Source organism: Cherax quadricarinatus, chromosome 93 (genome assembly GCF_038502225.1).
Source record: "Cherax quadricarinatus isolate ZL_2023a chromosome 93, ASM3850222v1, whole genome shotgun sequence".
NCBI classification, from domain to species: Eukaryota; Metazoa; Arthropoda; class Malacostraca; order Decapoda; family Parastacidae; genus Cherax; species Cherax quadricarinatus.
Window position 1 is genome coordinate 4883454 of NC_091384.1, and position 15372 is coordinate 4898825.

At 45.6% G+C, this 15372-nt stretch overlaps 1 protein-coding gene across 1 annotated transcript in view; it reads right to left on the minus strand.

Annotated features, from left to right (window-relative positions):
* The window catches only part of LOC138855409 (tyrosine-protein phosphatase Lar-like), a 1956413-nt gene that overhangs the window by 1209133 nt on the left and 731908 nt on the right, over positions 1-15372 (minus strand). The window contains exon 3 of the mRNA XM_070104642.1: positions 7519-7632. Coding sequence (XP_069960743.1) covers positions 7519-7632 — 114 coding nt within the window. The remainder of the gene's footprint in view (positions 1-7518; positions 7633-15372) is intronic.

Below are 15372 nucleotides of genomic sequence, written 5' to 3' on the forward strand. Positions count from 1 at the left end.
AAAAAAAACTTAATATGTCTTCCCCCTTACAACCCTCTTCCCTCTTCCTCCTTTCGTCCTCCCCCCTCCATTTATCACCCTCCTTCTCCTTTATTCCTTCACCTCCTCCATTCATCTCCTCTGTCTGACCCGGGAATAATAGCAAAACAGATCTTTGGCGCTGATTAAGCACCGTCAATTACGTGAGAGAATATGGGTTGATCAAGGCTGTCTCACACCACCAACCCTACCTAACTACCCACCTACCCTACCTAACTACCCACCTACCCTACCTAACTACCCACCTACCCTACCTAACTACCCACCTACCCTACCTAACTACCCACCTACCCTACCTAACTACCCACTTACCCTACCTAACTACCCTTCAACCCTACCTAACTACCCACCTACCCTACTTAACTACCCACCTACCCTACCTAACTACCCACCTACCCTACCTAACTACCCTTCAACCCTACCTAACTACCCACCTACTCTACTTAACTACCCACCTACCCTACCTAACTACCAACCTACCCTACCTAACTACCCTTCAACCCTAACTACCCACCTACCCTACTTAACTACCCGCCTACCCTACCTAACTACCCACCTACCCTACCTAACTACCCTTCAACCCTACCTAACTACCCACCTACCCTACTTAACTACCCACCTACCCTACCTAACTACCCACCTACCCTACCTAACTACCCTTCAACCCTACCTAACTACCCACCTACCCTACCTAACTACCCTTCAACCCTACCTAACTACCCACCTACCCTACCTAACTACCCTTCACCCCTACTTAACTACCCACCTACTCTACCTAACTACCCACCTACCCTACCTAACTACCCACCTACCCTACCTAAATACCCACCTACCTTACCTAACTACCCTTCAACCCTACCTAACTACCCACCTACCCTACTTAACTACCCACCTACCCTACTTAACTACCCACCTACCCTACCTAACTACCCACCTACCCTACTTAACTACCCTACCAACCCTACCTAACTACCCACCAACCCTACCTAACTACTCACCTACCTTACCTACCTACCCTCCAACCCTACCTAACTACCCACCAACCCTACCTAACTACCCACCTCCCTTACCTAACTACGTACCTACCCTACCTACCTTCAAACCCTGCCTAAATACCCATAAACCCTACCGAACTACTCATCAAACTTATGTAACTACCCTCCAACCTTACCTACTACCCTCTAACCCTATCTAACTACCCTCCAACCCCACCTAACTACCCACCTACCCCACCTAACTACCCACCTACCCTACCTAACTACCCTTCAACTCAACCTAACTACTCTCCAACCCTACCAAGAGGATTAAATCCTCTAGGGAGTAGAGATGCCAAGAGGATCCCACTGTAAATATCCGTAAGTGATTCTCTAGCCAGAGAGGATCCAAAAACAGAGATCCAAAGAATGATATTCTTGTTCAAGAGAAAACTAGAGCTAAGATTCTAAACTTAAAGTTATTAATTCTTTGATGGATCAACTTAAGCCATGACGGAGAGAGAGAGAGAGAGAGCGCTTGCTCTAGTCTTGATAAAGCTCAATACTGGGAGAAAACTCTCTCTCTCTCTCTCTCTCTCTCTTTTACACAGGGTTTCACAAGGTTAGGGTAAGGATTCCTACCTTTATTTGCAAGGTAAGAGCTGTTACCTACATCTGTTTTCTTTCTCTCTCTCTCTCTCTCATATTTATCTGCATCATTTGCCAGTCAGATCAATATAAGCCAGTAGTACCCCAGTGTACCTTAAAAACCCGTGTACCTTAAAACCAGTTTACCTTAAACACCAGTGTACCTTAAAAACCAGTCTACCTTAAGAGTGACTGGTGTTTAAGGTGGCTGGTGTTTAAGGTGGCTGGTGTTTAAGGTGGCTGGTGTTTAAGAGTGATTGGCGTTTATTAAGGTGGCTGGTGTTTAAGGTGACTGGTGTTTAAGGTGTCTGGTGTTTAAGGTGGCTGGTGTTTAAGGTGACTGGTGTTTAAGGTGTCTGGTGTTTAAGGTGGCTGGTGTTTAAGGTGGCTGGTGTTTAAGAGTGATTGGCGTTTATTAAGGTGGCTGGTGTTTAAGGTGGCTGGTGTTAAAGGTGGCTGGTGTTTAAGAGTGATTGGTGTTTATTAAGGTGGCTGGTGTTTAAGGTGGCTGGTGTTAACAGTAGACAGGTGTTTTAACACCAGTCTACCTTAAAACACAGACCAGACACGGACGCAAGACGTTCAAAGTACCGATTTTTGCTTCTCGCTTAGAAACAACAAGCGGCCATCTTGGAAGCTTTCCAGACAGCTTCCTCAGAGATCAAGCTTCACAAGTTTACCACCTGGAAAGCTTGGTCTGTTTTACGATAGCAGTGTGATAGGTGAAAGCTCTTCCTTATATTTCACCAGCCCAGCTTAGGATAACACAGCCCAGCTTAGGATAACACAGTCCAGCTTAGGATAACACAGTCCAGCTTAGGATAACACAGTCCAGCTTAGGATAACACAAGTTACGTTTAATACAGACTTTATTAAGACTGTTCCTACACTCACTGAACATGACTGTGATAGTTCAGACTGTTCCTACACTCACTCTGTTTAAACGGACCTATGATTCTATATACCATCTATGCGACCGTCCACAGTAACAACATTAGAGGCTGTGTAAACAGACTGGGTTAATTTTCATGTAAATATGTGTAAATAACGGTATGGCAGTGTTGACCTCACCTGATTTACACAAATGTTTGGGGATTTTGTATGTCGTGGCTGTGGCTCTCTCATTTATTTTTCAATGGAATTTGTCCTAAGTCTTACTGTTGTTAATGTTTGTTTCTCATCCTCTTAACCCTCTCACTCGCCCCACTCCCTCTCACCCCACTCACTCTTAATAGCCCTTCTTCCTCTGACTTATTCTCTCACCCTCTGGCTCAGCCTGCTCCCTGCCCTCTCATCCCCACTCCTCCCTGCCCTCTCATCCCCACTCCTCCCTCTCACAGGGACTGATCATTCCACCATCACTGCCACACTTGCTCACTTCTTTCAATTTATTACCTGAGAAAACTTTCACAATTATCTCTCACCTCTGTCTTCATTCTTCTGTCTTTATCCTTAAGTGCTCTCTCTCTCTCTCTCTCTCTCTCTATTCCACTCTTTTAAACTCTCTTAATCATTACTCTCTCTCTCTCTCTCTCTCTCTCTCTCTATTCCACTCTTTTAAACTCTCTTAATCATTACTCTCTCTCTCTCTCTCTCTCTCTCTCTCTCTATTCCACTCTTTTAAACTCTCTTAATCATTACTCTCTCTCTCTCTCTCTCTATTCCACTCTTTTAAACTCTCTTAATCATTACTCTCTCTCTCTCTCTCTCTCTCTCTCTCTCTCTCTCTCTATTCCACTCTTTTAAACTCTCTTAATCATTACTCTCTCTCTCTCTCTCTCTCTCTCTCTCTCTCTATTCCACTCTTTTAAACTCTCTTAATCATTACTCTCTCTCTCTCTCTCTCTCTCTCTCTATTCCACTCTTTTAAACTCTCTTAATCATTACTCTCTCTCTCTCTCTCACTCTCTCTCTCTCTCTTTCCTCCCCTTCTGCCACATTCATCTTCACTCGTCTTCATTTCCACCTTCATTACCTTAACCTTTCCTTCCTTGACTCCAATCTTGGTCTCATTTTCCTCATTTTCACACAGCCTAGTAAGGTCATCCTCCACCACACAGCCTAGTAAGGTCACCCTCCACCACACAGCCTAGTAAGGTCATCCTCCACCACACAGCCTAGTAAGGTCATCCTCCACCACACAGCCTAGTAAGGTCATCCTCCACCACACAGCCTAGTTAGGTCATCCTCGACTACACAGCCTAGTAAGGTCACCCTCGACCACACAGCCTAGTAAGGTCATCCTCCACCACACAGCCTAGTAAGGTCATCCTCCACCACACAGCCTAGTAAGGTCACCCTCCACCACACAGCCTAGTAAGGTCATCCTCCACCACACAGCCTAGTAAGGTCATCCTCGACCACACAGCCTAGTAAGGTCACCCTCGACCACACGGCCTAGTAAGGTCATCCTCCACCACACAGTCATTCTGGAGTAGAAGTCTTCTCCAGCCTGAGGGACTGACCACCTCAACACAACTATTTCCAGGGTGATGGACTGACGACATCGTCTCTGCATCTCCACTGCTCCTGCTGCCTTTGTACTGTACGTTTCGCCTACTGTCTAGGCGAAAAGTTTCTCAGTAGAGACCTAACTGTCGGTATTGTATACCATTATTATATTCACAGACACATTTCGCCCTGATGGGCGAAATGTGTGATTAACATACTAATAAATACATAATACCACACTGGATCCATAGGTGCTGTACCTGTGCTGACTGCCACTTTCCCACCCCTTAGATCCATAGGTGCTGTACCTGTCTTGTCTGCCACTTTCCCACCCCTTACATCCATAGGTGCTGTACCTGTCTTGTCTGCCACTTTCCCACCCCTTACATCCATAGGTGCTGTACCTGTCTTGTCTGCCACTTTCCCACCCCTTACATCCATAGGTGCTGTACCTGTCTTGTCTGCCACTTTCCCACCCCTTACATCCACAGGTGCTGTACCTGTCTTGTCTGCCACTTTCCCACCCCTTACATCCATAGGTGCTGTACATGTCTGCCACTTTCCCACCCCTTACATCCATAGGTGCTGTACCTGTCTTGTCTGCCACTTTCCCACCCCTTACATCCACAGGTGCTGTACCTGTCTTGTCTGCCACTTTCCCACCCCTTACATCCATAGGTGCTGTACCTGTCTTGTCTGCCACTTTCCCACCCCTTACATCCATAGGTGCTGTACCTGTCTTGTCTGCCACTTTCCCACCCCTTACATCCATAGGTGCTGTACCTGTCTTGTCTGCCACTTTCCCACCCATTACATCCACAGGTGCTGTACCTGTCTTGTCTGCCACTTTCCCACCCCTTACATCCATAGGTGCTGTACCTGTCTTGTCTGCCACTTTCCCACCCCTTACATCCATAGGTGCTGTACCTGTCTTGTCTGCCACTTTCCCACCCCTTACATCCACAGGTGCTGTACCTGTCTTGTCTGCCACTTTCCCACCCCTTACATCCATAGGTGCTGTACCTGTCTTGTCTGCCACTTTCCCACCCCTTAGATCCATAGGTGCTGTACCTGTCTTGTCTGCCACTTTCCCACCCCTTAGATCCATAGGTGCTGTACCTGTCTTGTCTGCCACTTTCCCACCCCTTACATCCATAGGTGCTGTACCTGTCTTGTCTGCCACTTTCCCACCCCTTACATCCATAGGTGCTGTACCTGTCTTGTCTGCCACTTTCCCACCCCTTACATCCATAGGTGCTGTACCTGTCTTGTCTGCCACTTTCCCACCCCTTACATCCATAGGTGCTGTACCTGTCTTGTCTGCCACTTTCCCACCCCTTACATCCATAGGTGCTGTACCTGTCTTGTCTGCCACTTTCCCACCCCTTACATCCATAGGTGCTGTACCTGTCTTGTCTGCCACTTTCCCACCCCTTACATCCATAGGTGCTGTACCTGTCTTGTCTGCCACTTTCCCACCCCTTACATCCATAGGTGCTGTACCTGTCTTGTCTGCCACTTTCCCACCCCTTACATCCATAGGTGCTGTACCTGTCTTGTCTGCCACTTTCCCACCCCTTACATCCATAGGTGCTGTCCCTGTCTCGTCCAAAGACGTATTTTAAAAATCTCAACTTTTCCAGTATTTTCAACTTTTCAGACTGATTTCGACGCGTTTTCTGACGTCTGAAATTTTACCGAGAATATTGTGACTTAAAAGAAAGAGTTCATATTTTTATTTGACGTTTCGGAGCCGTTATCAGGCGTTTTCTAAAAACGTTGGCTGGATCTACCAGCGCAGAAGCGTTTATTTTTAGACGCTATAAGTCCATAGCGTGTAAATTCAACGCTGTTACTGCGTTCCGTGTCTATTTACTTGTTGCTATGTATGGTGAATGTGATATGGGAAAAAATATTTTGAGAATGCAGTGATTCGGTAACACAGTGTAGTTTTCACTGTAGGCACTGCTGATGTTGCAGTGTCTTCCCACCCACTGAGCACTGCTGATGCTGCACTGCGTCTTTCCACCCACTGTAACTTAAACGGTAAGCACTGCTGATGTTGCAGTGTCTTCCCACCCACTGTAACTTACACGGTAAGCACTGCTGATGTTGCAGTGTCTTCCCACCCACTGTAACTTACACGGTAAGCACTGCTGATGCTGCACTGCGTCTTTCCACCCACTGTAACTTACACGGTAAGCACTGCTGATGTTACAGTGCGTCTTCCCACCCACTGTAACTTACACGGTAAGCACTGCTGATGCTGCACTGCGTCTTTCCACCCACTGTAACTTACACGGTAAGCACTGCTGATGTTGCAGTGTCTTCCCACCCACTGTAACTTAAACGGTAAGCACTGCTGATGTTGCAGTGTCTTCCCACCCACTGTAACTTACACGGTAAGCACTGCTGATGTTGCAGTGTCTTCCCACCCACTGCAACTTACACGGTAAGCACTGCTGATGTTGCAGTGTCTTCCCACCCACTGTAACTTACACGGTAAGCACTGCTGATGCTGCAGTGTCTTCCCACCCACTGCAACTTACACGGTAAGCACTGCTGATGTTGCAGTGTCTTCCCACCCACTGCAACTTACACGGTAAGCACTGCTGATGTTGCAGTGTCTTCCCACCCACTGTAACTTACACGGTAAGCACTGCTGATGCTGCAGTGTCTTCCCACCCACTGCAACTTACACGGTAAGCACTGCTGATGTTACAGTGCGTCTTCCCACCACTGCAGGCACTGCTGACACCGCGGTGTATCTTCCGTGAGTGCCACGGAAGACAGTCTTTGACAGGAAACTGGCACACACACACACACTGCCTCAGTTTCGACTGGTAGACAACTGGTGTTCAGTAATATTAAGCTTCGAGGCACGTTTCGACCTGTGTAGAGCTTCGTAATAAAGGTGAGCTTTATATTACGTCTAGTTAAGATACTGGTTCAATGACTGCCATCCAACACGCAAGATCCACAGCAACCACGAACACACAACCACGACGGTCTCTGCGTAGGAGCACACAACCACGATGGTCTCTGCGTAGGAGCACACAACCACACGACGGTCTCTGCGTAGAAGCACACAACCACGATGGTCTCTGCGTAGGAACACACAACCACACGACGGTCTCTGCGTAGGAGCACACAACCACGATGGTCTCTGCGTAGGAACACACAACCATGACGGTTTCTGCGTAGGAACACAAAATCACGATGTTCCCTGCGTAGGAACATACAACCACAACGCCCTCTACACGCACTCACAACTACGGCGCTTGTTACACACAGACACTCTCAAAAACGATATCCTCTGCAATATTTTCCTTCTAGTTGAGGCCCAGATGGCCAGTAGTATACCACAGCATATCCCAGCATCACCAAAACATAACAGCATACTTACTTGCGTTGACGAGGGAGCAGGCAGCGGCCAGCAGAAGCAGTATCAGAGGCGTCAGCAGGACGGGTGCCGGAGCTAGGCTTGGCGACGGGCCTCCAAACCGCATCCTGCTGTCTGCTGTAATGGGTAAAATACACAGACACGTTTAGCCACAAACCTAAGGTGCATGCAAGCTTACTGTGACGCAGACACCGGGGACATCCAGCATGGGTGCCAGCTCTACCTCTGGGACATCCAGCATGGGTGCCAGCTCTACCTCTGGGACATCCAGCATGGGTGCCAGCTCTACCTCTGGGACATCCAGCATGGGTGCCAGCTCTACCTCTGGCAAACCTGAGGTCATCTACCTCGCCGGGTCACACGCATCTTGTGACCTACCTAACTTGCCGATGCCGTTATTACCTGCATCGACTGACCTTCCTGGTGGTGCTCTCAGGGACACTCTGATTCACAGTCTTCTCGATGATTTTCTGGTATTTTCTAGTATATTTTGGCGACTTTATTGATTTGTGATTCTATTCATGATTCTATTCACTTGCGATTCTATTCACTCGCGATTCTATTCACATGCGATTCTATTCACTTGCGATTCTATTCACTTGCGATTCTATTCACTTGCGATTCTATTCACTTGCGATTCTATTCACTTGAGATTCTATTCACTTGAGAATCTATTCACTTACGATTCTATTCACTTACGATTCTATTCACTCACGATTCTATTCACTCACGATTCTATTCACTCACGATTCTATTCACTCACGATTCTATTCACTCACGATTCTATTCACTCACGATTCTATTCACTTACGATTCTATTCACTTGAGATTCTATTCACTTCCAATTCTAATTCTAAATCTATTCGCTTAATCTTCTATTCACTTCTAAATCCTGTTCCTTTGAACTCTGCTGCAAGATTTTCCACAAAAAAGTATCACTCTTATTCACTCTGAAACAGAATATTCAAATTATACACAAAATATAAGGTGTATTTTGTAATCACATTCAAGAAAAAGCGCTAAATTCTTAAGGGCCACGCAATACGTGATGCCAAGTGGACCTTAGTTAATTGCTAAGAAAGTACACAAACCATCGAAACTTATACCAGTGTTATTATCTAAGATTTTGCGGCTGAAATCGCTAGTTTATTGTGTACCTCATATCCATCCTGTGGATGGTAGTGGCTAGTTTATTGTGTACCTCATATTCATCCTGTTGATGGTAGTGGCTAGTTTATTGTGTACCTCATATCCATCCTGTGGATGGTAGTGGCTAGTTTATTGTGTACCTCATATCCATCCTGTGGATGGTAGTGGCTAGTTTATTGTGTACCTCATATTCATCCTGTTGATGGTAGTGGCTAGTTTATTGTGTACCTCATATCCATCCTGTGGATGGTAGTGGCTAGTTTATTGTGTACCTCATATCCATCCTGTGGATGGTAGTAGCTAGTTTATTGTGTACCTCATATCCATCCTGTGGATGATAGTGGCTAGTTTATTGTGTACCTCATATCCATCCTGTGGATGGTAGTAGCTAGTTTATTGTGTACCTCATATCCATCCTGTGGATGATAGTGGCTAGTTTATTGTGTACCTCATATCCATCCTGTGGATGGTAGTGGCTAGTTTATTGTGTACCTCATATCCATCCTGTGGATGGTAGTGGCTAGTTTATTGTGTACCTCATATCCATCCTGTGGATGGTAGTGGCTAGTTTATTGTGTACCTCATATCCATCCTGTGGATGGTAGTGGCTAGTTTATTGTGTACCTCATATCCATCCTGTGGATGGTAGTGGCTAGTTTATTGTGTACCTCATATCCATCCTGTGGATGGTAGTGGCTAGTTTATTGTGTACCTCATATCCATCCTGTGGATGGTAGTGGCTAGTTTGTGTACCTCATATCCATCCTGTGGATGGTAGTGGCTAGTTTATTGTGTACCTCATATCCATCCTGTGGATGGTAGTGGCTAGTTTATTGTGTACCTCATACCCATCCTGTGGATGGTAGTGGCTAGTTTATTGTGTACCTCATATCCATCCTGTGGATGGTAGTTGCTAGTTTATTGTGTACCTCATATCCATCCTGTGGATGGTAGTGGCTAGTTTATTGTGTACCTCAAATCCATCCTGTGGATGGTAGCACAAGAACATATGGATACACAAAAGGCCCAGGAACTAGGCCTCAGTTCACTTATCTCTTACAAGCAAATTTAGAAATTTGCTTAATATGTCTGGTACATCAATTTCATTGATAAGATATCTTGACATGTTACATAGGTTATCATACTATCTCTATAATTCTTAAGTGTACAATTTAGTACATAGTGTTCAAGATAGTGACCATATGGCTTGCCATATTACAGTTGTTTTGATCATCTGTGTCTGTCAGACTGTCAGAAGTACTTGTAACCAAGTCTAAGCCTGGCCACTACAACATCAGTCAGTCTGTGTGTCTGTCAGACTGTCAGAAGTACTTGTAACCAAGTCTAAGCCTGGCCACTACAACATCAGTCAGTCTGTGTGTCTGTCAGACTGTCAGAAGTACTTGTAACCAAGTCTAAGCCTGGCCTCTACAACATCAGTCAGTCTGTGTGTCTGTCAGACTGTCAGAAGTACTTGTAACCAAGTCTAAGCCTGGCCACTACAACATCAGTCAGTCTGCGTGTCTGTCAGACTGTCAGAAGTACTTGTAACCAAGTCTAAGCCTGGCCACTACAACATCAGTCAGTCTGTGTGTCTGTCAGACTGTCAGAAGTACTTGTAACCAAGTCTAAGCCTGGCCTCTACAACATCAGTCAGTCTGTGTGTCTGTCAGACTGTCAGAAGTACTTGTAACCAAGTCTAAGCCTGGCCACTACAACATCAGTCAGTCTGTGTGTCTGTCAGACTGTCAGAAGTACTTGTAACCAAGTCTAAGCCTGACCACTACAACATCAGTCAGTCTGTGTGTCTGTCAGACTGTCAGAAGTACTTGTAACCAAGTCTAAGCCTGGCCACTACAACATCAGTCAGTCTGTGTGTCTGTCAGACTGTCAGAAGTACTTGTAACCAAGTCTAAGCCTGGCCACTACAACATCAGTCAGTCTGTGTGTCTGTCAGACTGTCAGAAGTACTTGTAACCAAGTCTAAGCATGGCCACTACAACATCAGTCAGTCTGTGTGTCTGTCAGACTGTCAGAAGTACTTGTAACCAAGTCTAAGCCTGGCCACTACAACATCAGTCAGTCTGTGTGTCTGTCAGACTGTCAGAAGTACTTGTAACCAAGTCTAAGCCTGGCCACTACAACATCAGTCAGTCTGTGTGTCTGTCACACTGTCAGAAGTACTTGTAACCAAGTCTAAGCCTGGCCACTACAACATCAGTCAGTCTGTGTCTGTCACACTGTCAGAAGTAGTACTTGTAACCAAGTCTAAGCCTGGCCACTACAACATCAGTCAGTCTGTGTGTCTGTCACACTGTCAGAAGTACTTGTAACCAAGTCTAAGCCTGGCCACTACAACATCAGTCAGTCTGTGTGTCTGTCACACTGTCAGAAGTACTTGTAACCAAGTCTAAGCCTGGCCACTACAACATCAGTCAGTCTGTGTGTCTGTCACACTGTCAGAAGTACTTGTAACCAAGTCTAAGCCTGGCCACTACAACATCAGTCAGTCTGTGTCTGTCACACTGTCAGAAGTAGTACTTGTAACCAAGTCTAAGCCTGGCCACTACAACATCAGTCAGTCTGTGTGTCTGTCAGACTGTCAGAAGTACTTGTAACCAAGTCTAAGCCTGGCCACTACAACATCAGTCAGTCTGTGTGTCTGTCAGACTGTCAGAAGTACTTGTAACCAAGTCTAAGCCTGGCCACTACAACATCAGTCAGTCTGTGTGTCTGTCACACTGTCAGAAGTACTTGTAACCAAGTCTAAGCCTGGCCACTACAACATCAGTCAGTCTGTGTCTGTCACACTGTCAGAAGTAGTACTTGTAACCAAGTCTAAGCCTGGCCACTACAACATCAGTCAGTCTGTGTGTCTGTCAGACTGTCAGAAGTACTTGTAACCAAGTCTAAGCCTGGCCACTACAACATCAGTCAGTCTGTGTGTCTGTCACACTGTCAGAAGTACTTGTAACCAAGTCTAAGCCTGGCCACTACAACATCAGTCAGTCTGTGTGTCTGTCACACTGTCAGAAGTACTTGTAACCAAGTCTAAGCCTGGCCACTACAACATCAGTCAGTCTGTGTGTCTGTCACACTGTCAGAAGTACTTGTAACCAAGTCTAAGCCTGGCCACTACAACATCAGTCAGTCTGTGTGTCTGTCAGACTGTCAGAAGTACTTGTAACCAAGTCTAAGCCTGGCCACTACAACATCAGTCAGTCTGTCTGTCAGACTGTCAGAAGTACTTGTGACCAAGTCTAAGCCTGGCCACTACAACATCAGTCAGTCTGTCTGTCAGACTGTCAGAAGTACTTGTGACCAAGTCTAAGCCTGGCCACTACAACATCAGTCAGTCTGTCAGACTGTCAGAAGTACTTGTGACCAAGTCTAAGCCTGGCCACTACAACATCAGTCAGTCTGTCAGACTGTCAGAAGTACTTGTGACCAAGTCTAAGCCTGGCCACTACAACATCAGTCAGTCTGTCTGTCACACTGTCAGAAGTACTTGTAACCAAGTCTAAGCCTGGCCACTACAACATCAGTCAGTCTGTCTGTCACACTGTCAGAAGTACTTGTAACCAAGTCTAAGCCTGGCCACTACAACATCAGTCAGTCTGTCTGTCACACTGTCAGAAGTACTTGTAACCAAGTCTAAGCCTGGCCACTACAACATCAGTCAGTCTGTCTGTCACACTGTCAGAAGTACTTGTAACCAAGTCTAAGCCTGGCCACTACAACATCAGTCAGTCTGTCTGTCACACTGTCAGAAGTACTTGTAACCAAGTCTAAGCCTGGCCACTAAATCACCAGAAACGTCAAAATAACGTAACTAAATCATTACAAATGAAGGTCTTTACAAAGGCCTTCAGCAGCTGAGGCTCGACTAAGAAAAATATTTATTTCTCCGATTTAGATTTAGATTTAGAAAGGATACAGAAAAGCACAGGTTTGGCAATAGAGTTGTAGGGAAGGGGAATAAATTCCCGAGTAGTCACTGAAGGGAGAACCTGTTGTTGCCATTATTATTATATGCACTGGAGAGCACTAAACACGAAAGGATTATACGGTGCCTTGGGATAGTTCGAATCGGAGAAGGTAGCTCCAATTCCTTGGATCAAGAGTGCTTAAGGGGATACATATACATAGAGTTATGGAGATACATTCTTGCTGTAGTGTGTGTGTGTGTGTGTGTGTGTGTGTGTGTGTGTGTGTGTGTGTGTGTGTGTGTGTGTGTGTACGTTGTACGTGTCAATGTTCTTTTTTCCCAAGTTAACCATTACCATCATAATATTAACCTAATTATCATATTAACCTAATTATCATATTATCATAATTACTTTCTTTCCTGAACTTTCACTTCAGCTTTCCAATTCTTTCTTATTTTTCCAAGCAAAAGTTTTCCAATATACTTTTCTGGGCGATACTACACTCTGTGTAGAGTTACTCTTAGAGTACTAGCACTCAAGAGTACTTTACAAAAGCCTTAGACAAGTGGTATCTTGGTGTAATAACACACAAAATGACTCATAAAAGAATAACAGGAAAAGTGGGCAGCTGGATATTTAATTTCTAACAAACAAAACACACACACACAAAAAAATAATAACTAGAGATGGATCGTTAACTTTCTAAGGAACAGAACACAAATATGATGGTAAACAGAGTGAAGTCTGACGCTGCTAGAGTGAACAGCTCTTCCGCAAGGCACAGTACTTGCTCCCATCCTGTTTCTCATCCTCATGTCTGACACAGAGATGTAAACCACGGCACTGTGTCTTCTTTTGCAGACGATATTGCAATTTGCATGTGTGTGTCATCAACTGAAATACCTCTGAAGAGTTTCGAGAGTTTTTCTACTCTCTGAGCCCCGCCATGGGCCAGGCTCGTCTGGTGACACTAAATCTCCAAGTGGATAGAAATCAAGTCTTCAGTAGACCCCAGAAAACAATGTTAAATGAGGAGAAATTTCAGTTATTCTATTGAAACCCCGAAGAAATGAAAGTTAGAATAGAGTAGACAGAAAGACTAACGTGGACTTAAAAGTGATGTCAGAGGATCTCACCTTCAGGGATCACAACAGTCTCAATATCACATCTGCCAGGAAAATGATAGGATGGATAATGAGAACCTTCAATATAAGAGATGCCAAGCCAATAATGATCGTCTTTAAGTTACTTGTTCTCTCTAGGTTGGAATACTGCCCTCCATTAACGTCTCCATTCAAGGCAGGTCAAAATGCAGATCTAGTCAAGCACCTTAATTACTGGGAATATATGAAATCCCTTGATATGTACTCACTGGAACGTAGGCGAGAAAGATACCTCATAATAAACACCTGGAAAATCCTAGAGGGATTGATCCCAAATCTACACACAAAAATAACTCCCACCAAAAGCAAAAGACTTGGCAGACGATGGAATATTTCCCCAGCAATAAGCAATAGTCACGAGTAGACTGGACATTAATACAGCAAGTTTCAGAGGCCCAAGACTATTCAACAGCCTCCCTGGGTACATAAAGGAATTACTAACAGATCCCTGGCTGTCTTCAAGAGTGAACTGGATAAGTTCCAAGATTAGCCAAGCTGTGGTTCGTACGATGGTTTACGTGCAGCTATCAGTAACAGTCTGGTTGATCAGGTCTTGATCCACATGGAGGCCTGGTCATGGAACGGGCCGCACCAACCATTACTGCCAGCATCAACCACCACTACCACTACCATCAACCACCAGCACCATCATCAACCACAACTACCACCACCACCATGAATCACTACTACCACCACCATCATCAACCGCCACTACCACCACCATCATCAACCGCCACTACCACCACCATCATCAACCACAACTACCACCACCACCATGAATCACTACTACCACCACCATCATCAACCGCCACTACCACCACCATCATCAACCACAACCACCACCATGAATCACTACTACCACCACCATCATCAACCGCCACTACCACCACCATCATCAACCACAACTACCACCACCACCATGAATCACTACTACCACCACCATCATCAACCGCCACTACCACCACCATCATCAACCACAACTACCACCACCACCATGAATCACTACTACCACCACCATCATCAACCGCCACTACCACCACCATCATCAACCACAACCACCACCATGAATCACTACTACCACCACCATCATCAACCGCCACTACCACCACCATCATCAACCACAACTACCACCACCACCATGAATCACTACTACCACCACCATCATCAACCGCCACTACCACCACCATCATCAACCACAACTACCACCACCACCATGAATCACTACTACCACCACCATCATCAACCGCCACTACCACCACCATCATCAACCACAAGTACCACCACCACTACTACCACCATCAACCACAACTACCACCACCGTCAACCACCACCATCAACCACAACTACCAGCATCAGAGCAGTGCCAGGAGAGACAGATAAGTCATCATCACCATCTCTCGTGAACCCCTGACTCAGCAGATTATGGGATTGAAACCGAACCCTAGTAGCTCCCTCGTACTCACCCTATATTCACCCTTATAACCCCTACTCCCTCCCTTATATCCCCCTCCCTGTCCTATTCTCTTACGTATGTCCCTGATACCTCCCTATTTCCTCACTTCTGTGTCCTATTTCTTGTACTATTCGGTATGTCCCTGATACCTCCCTATGTCCTA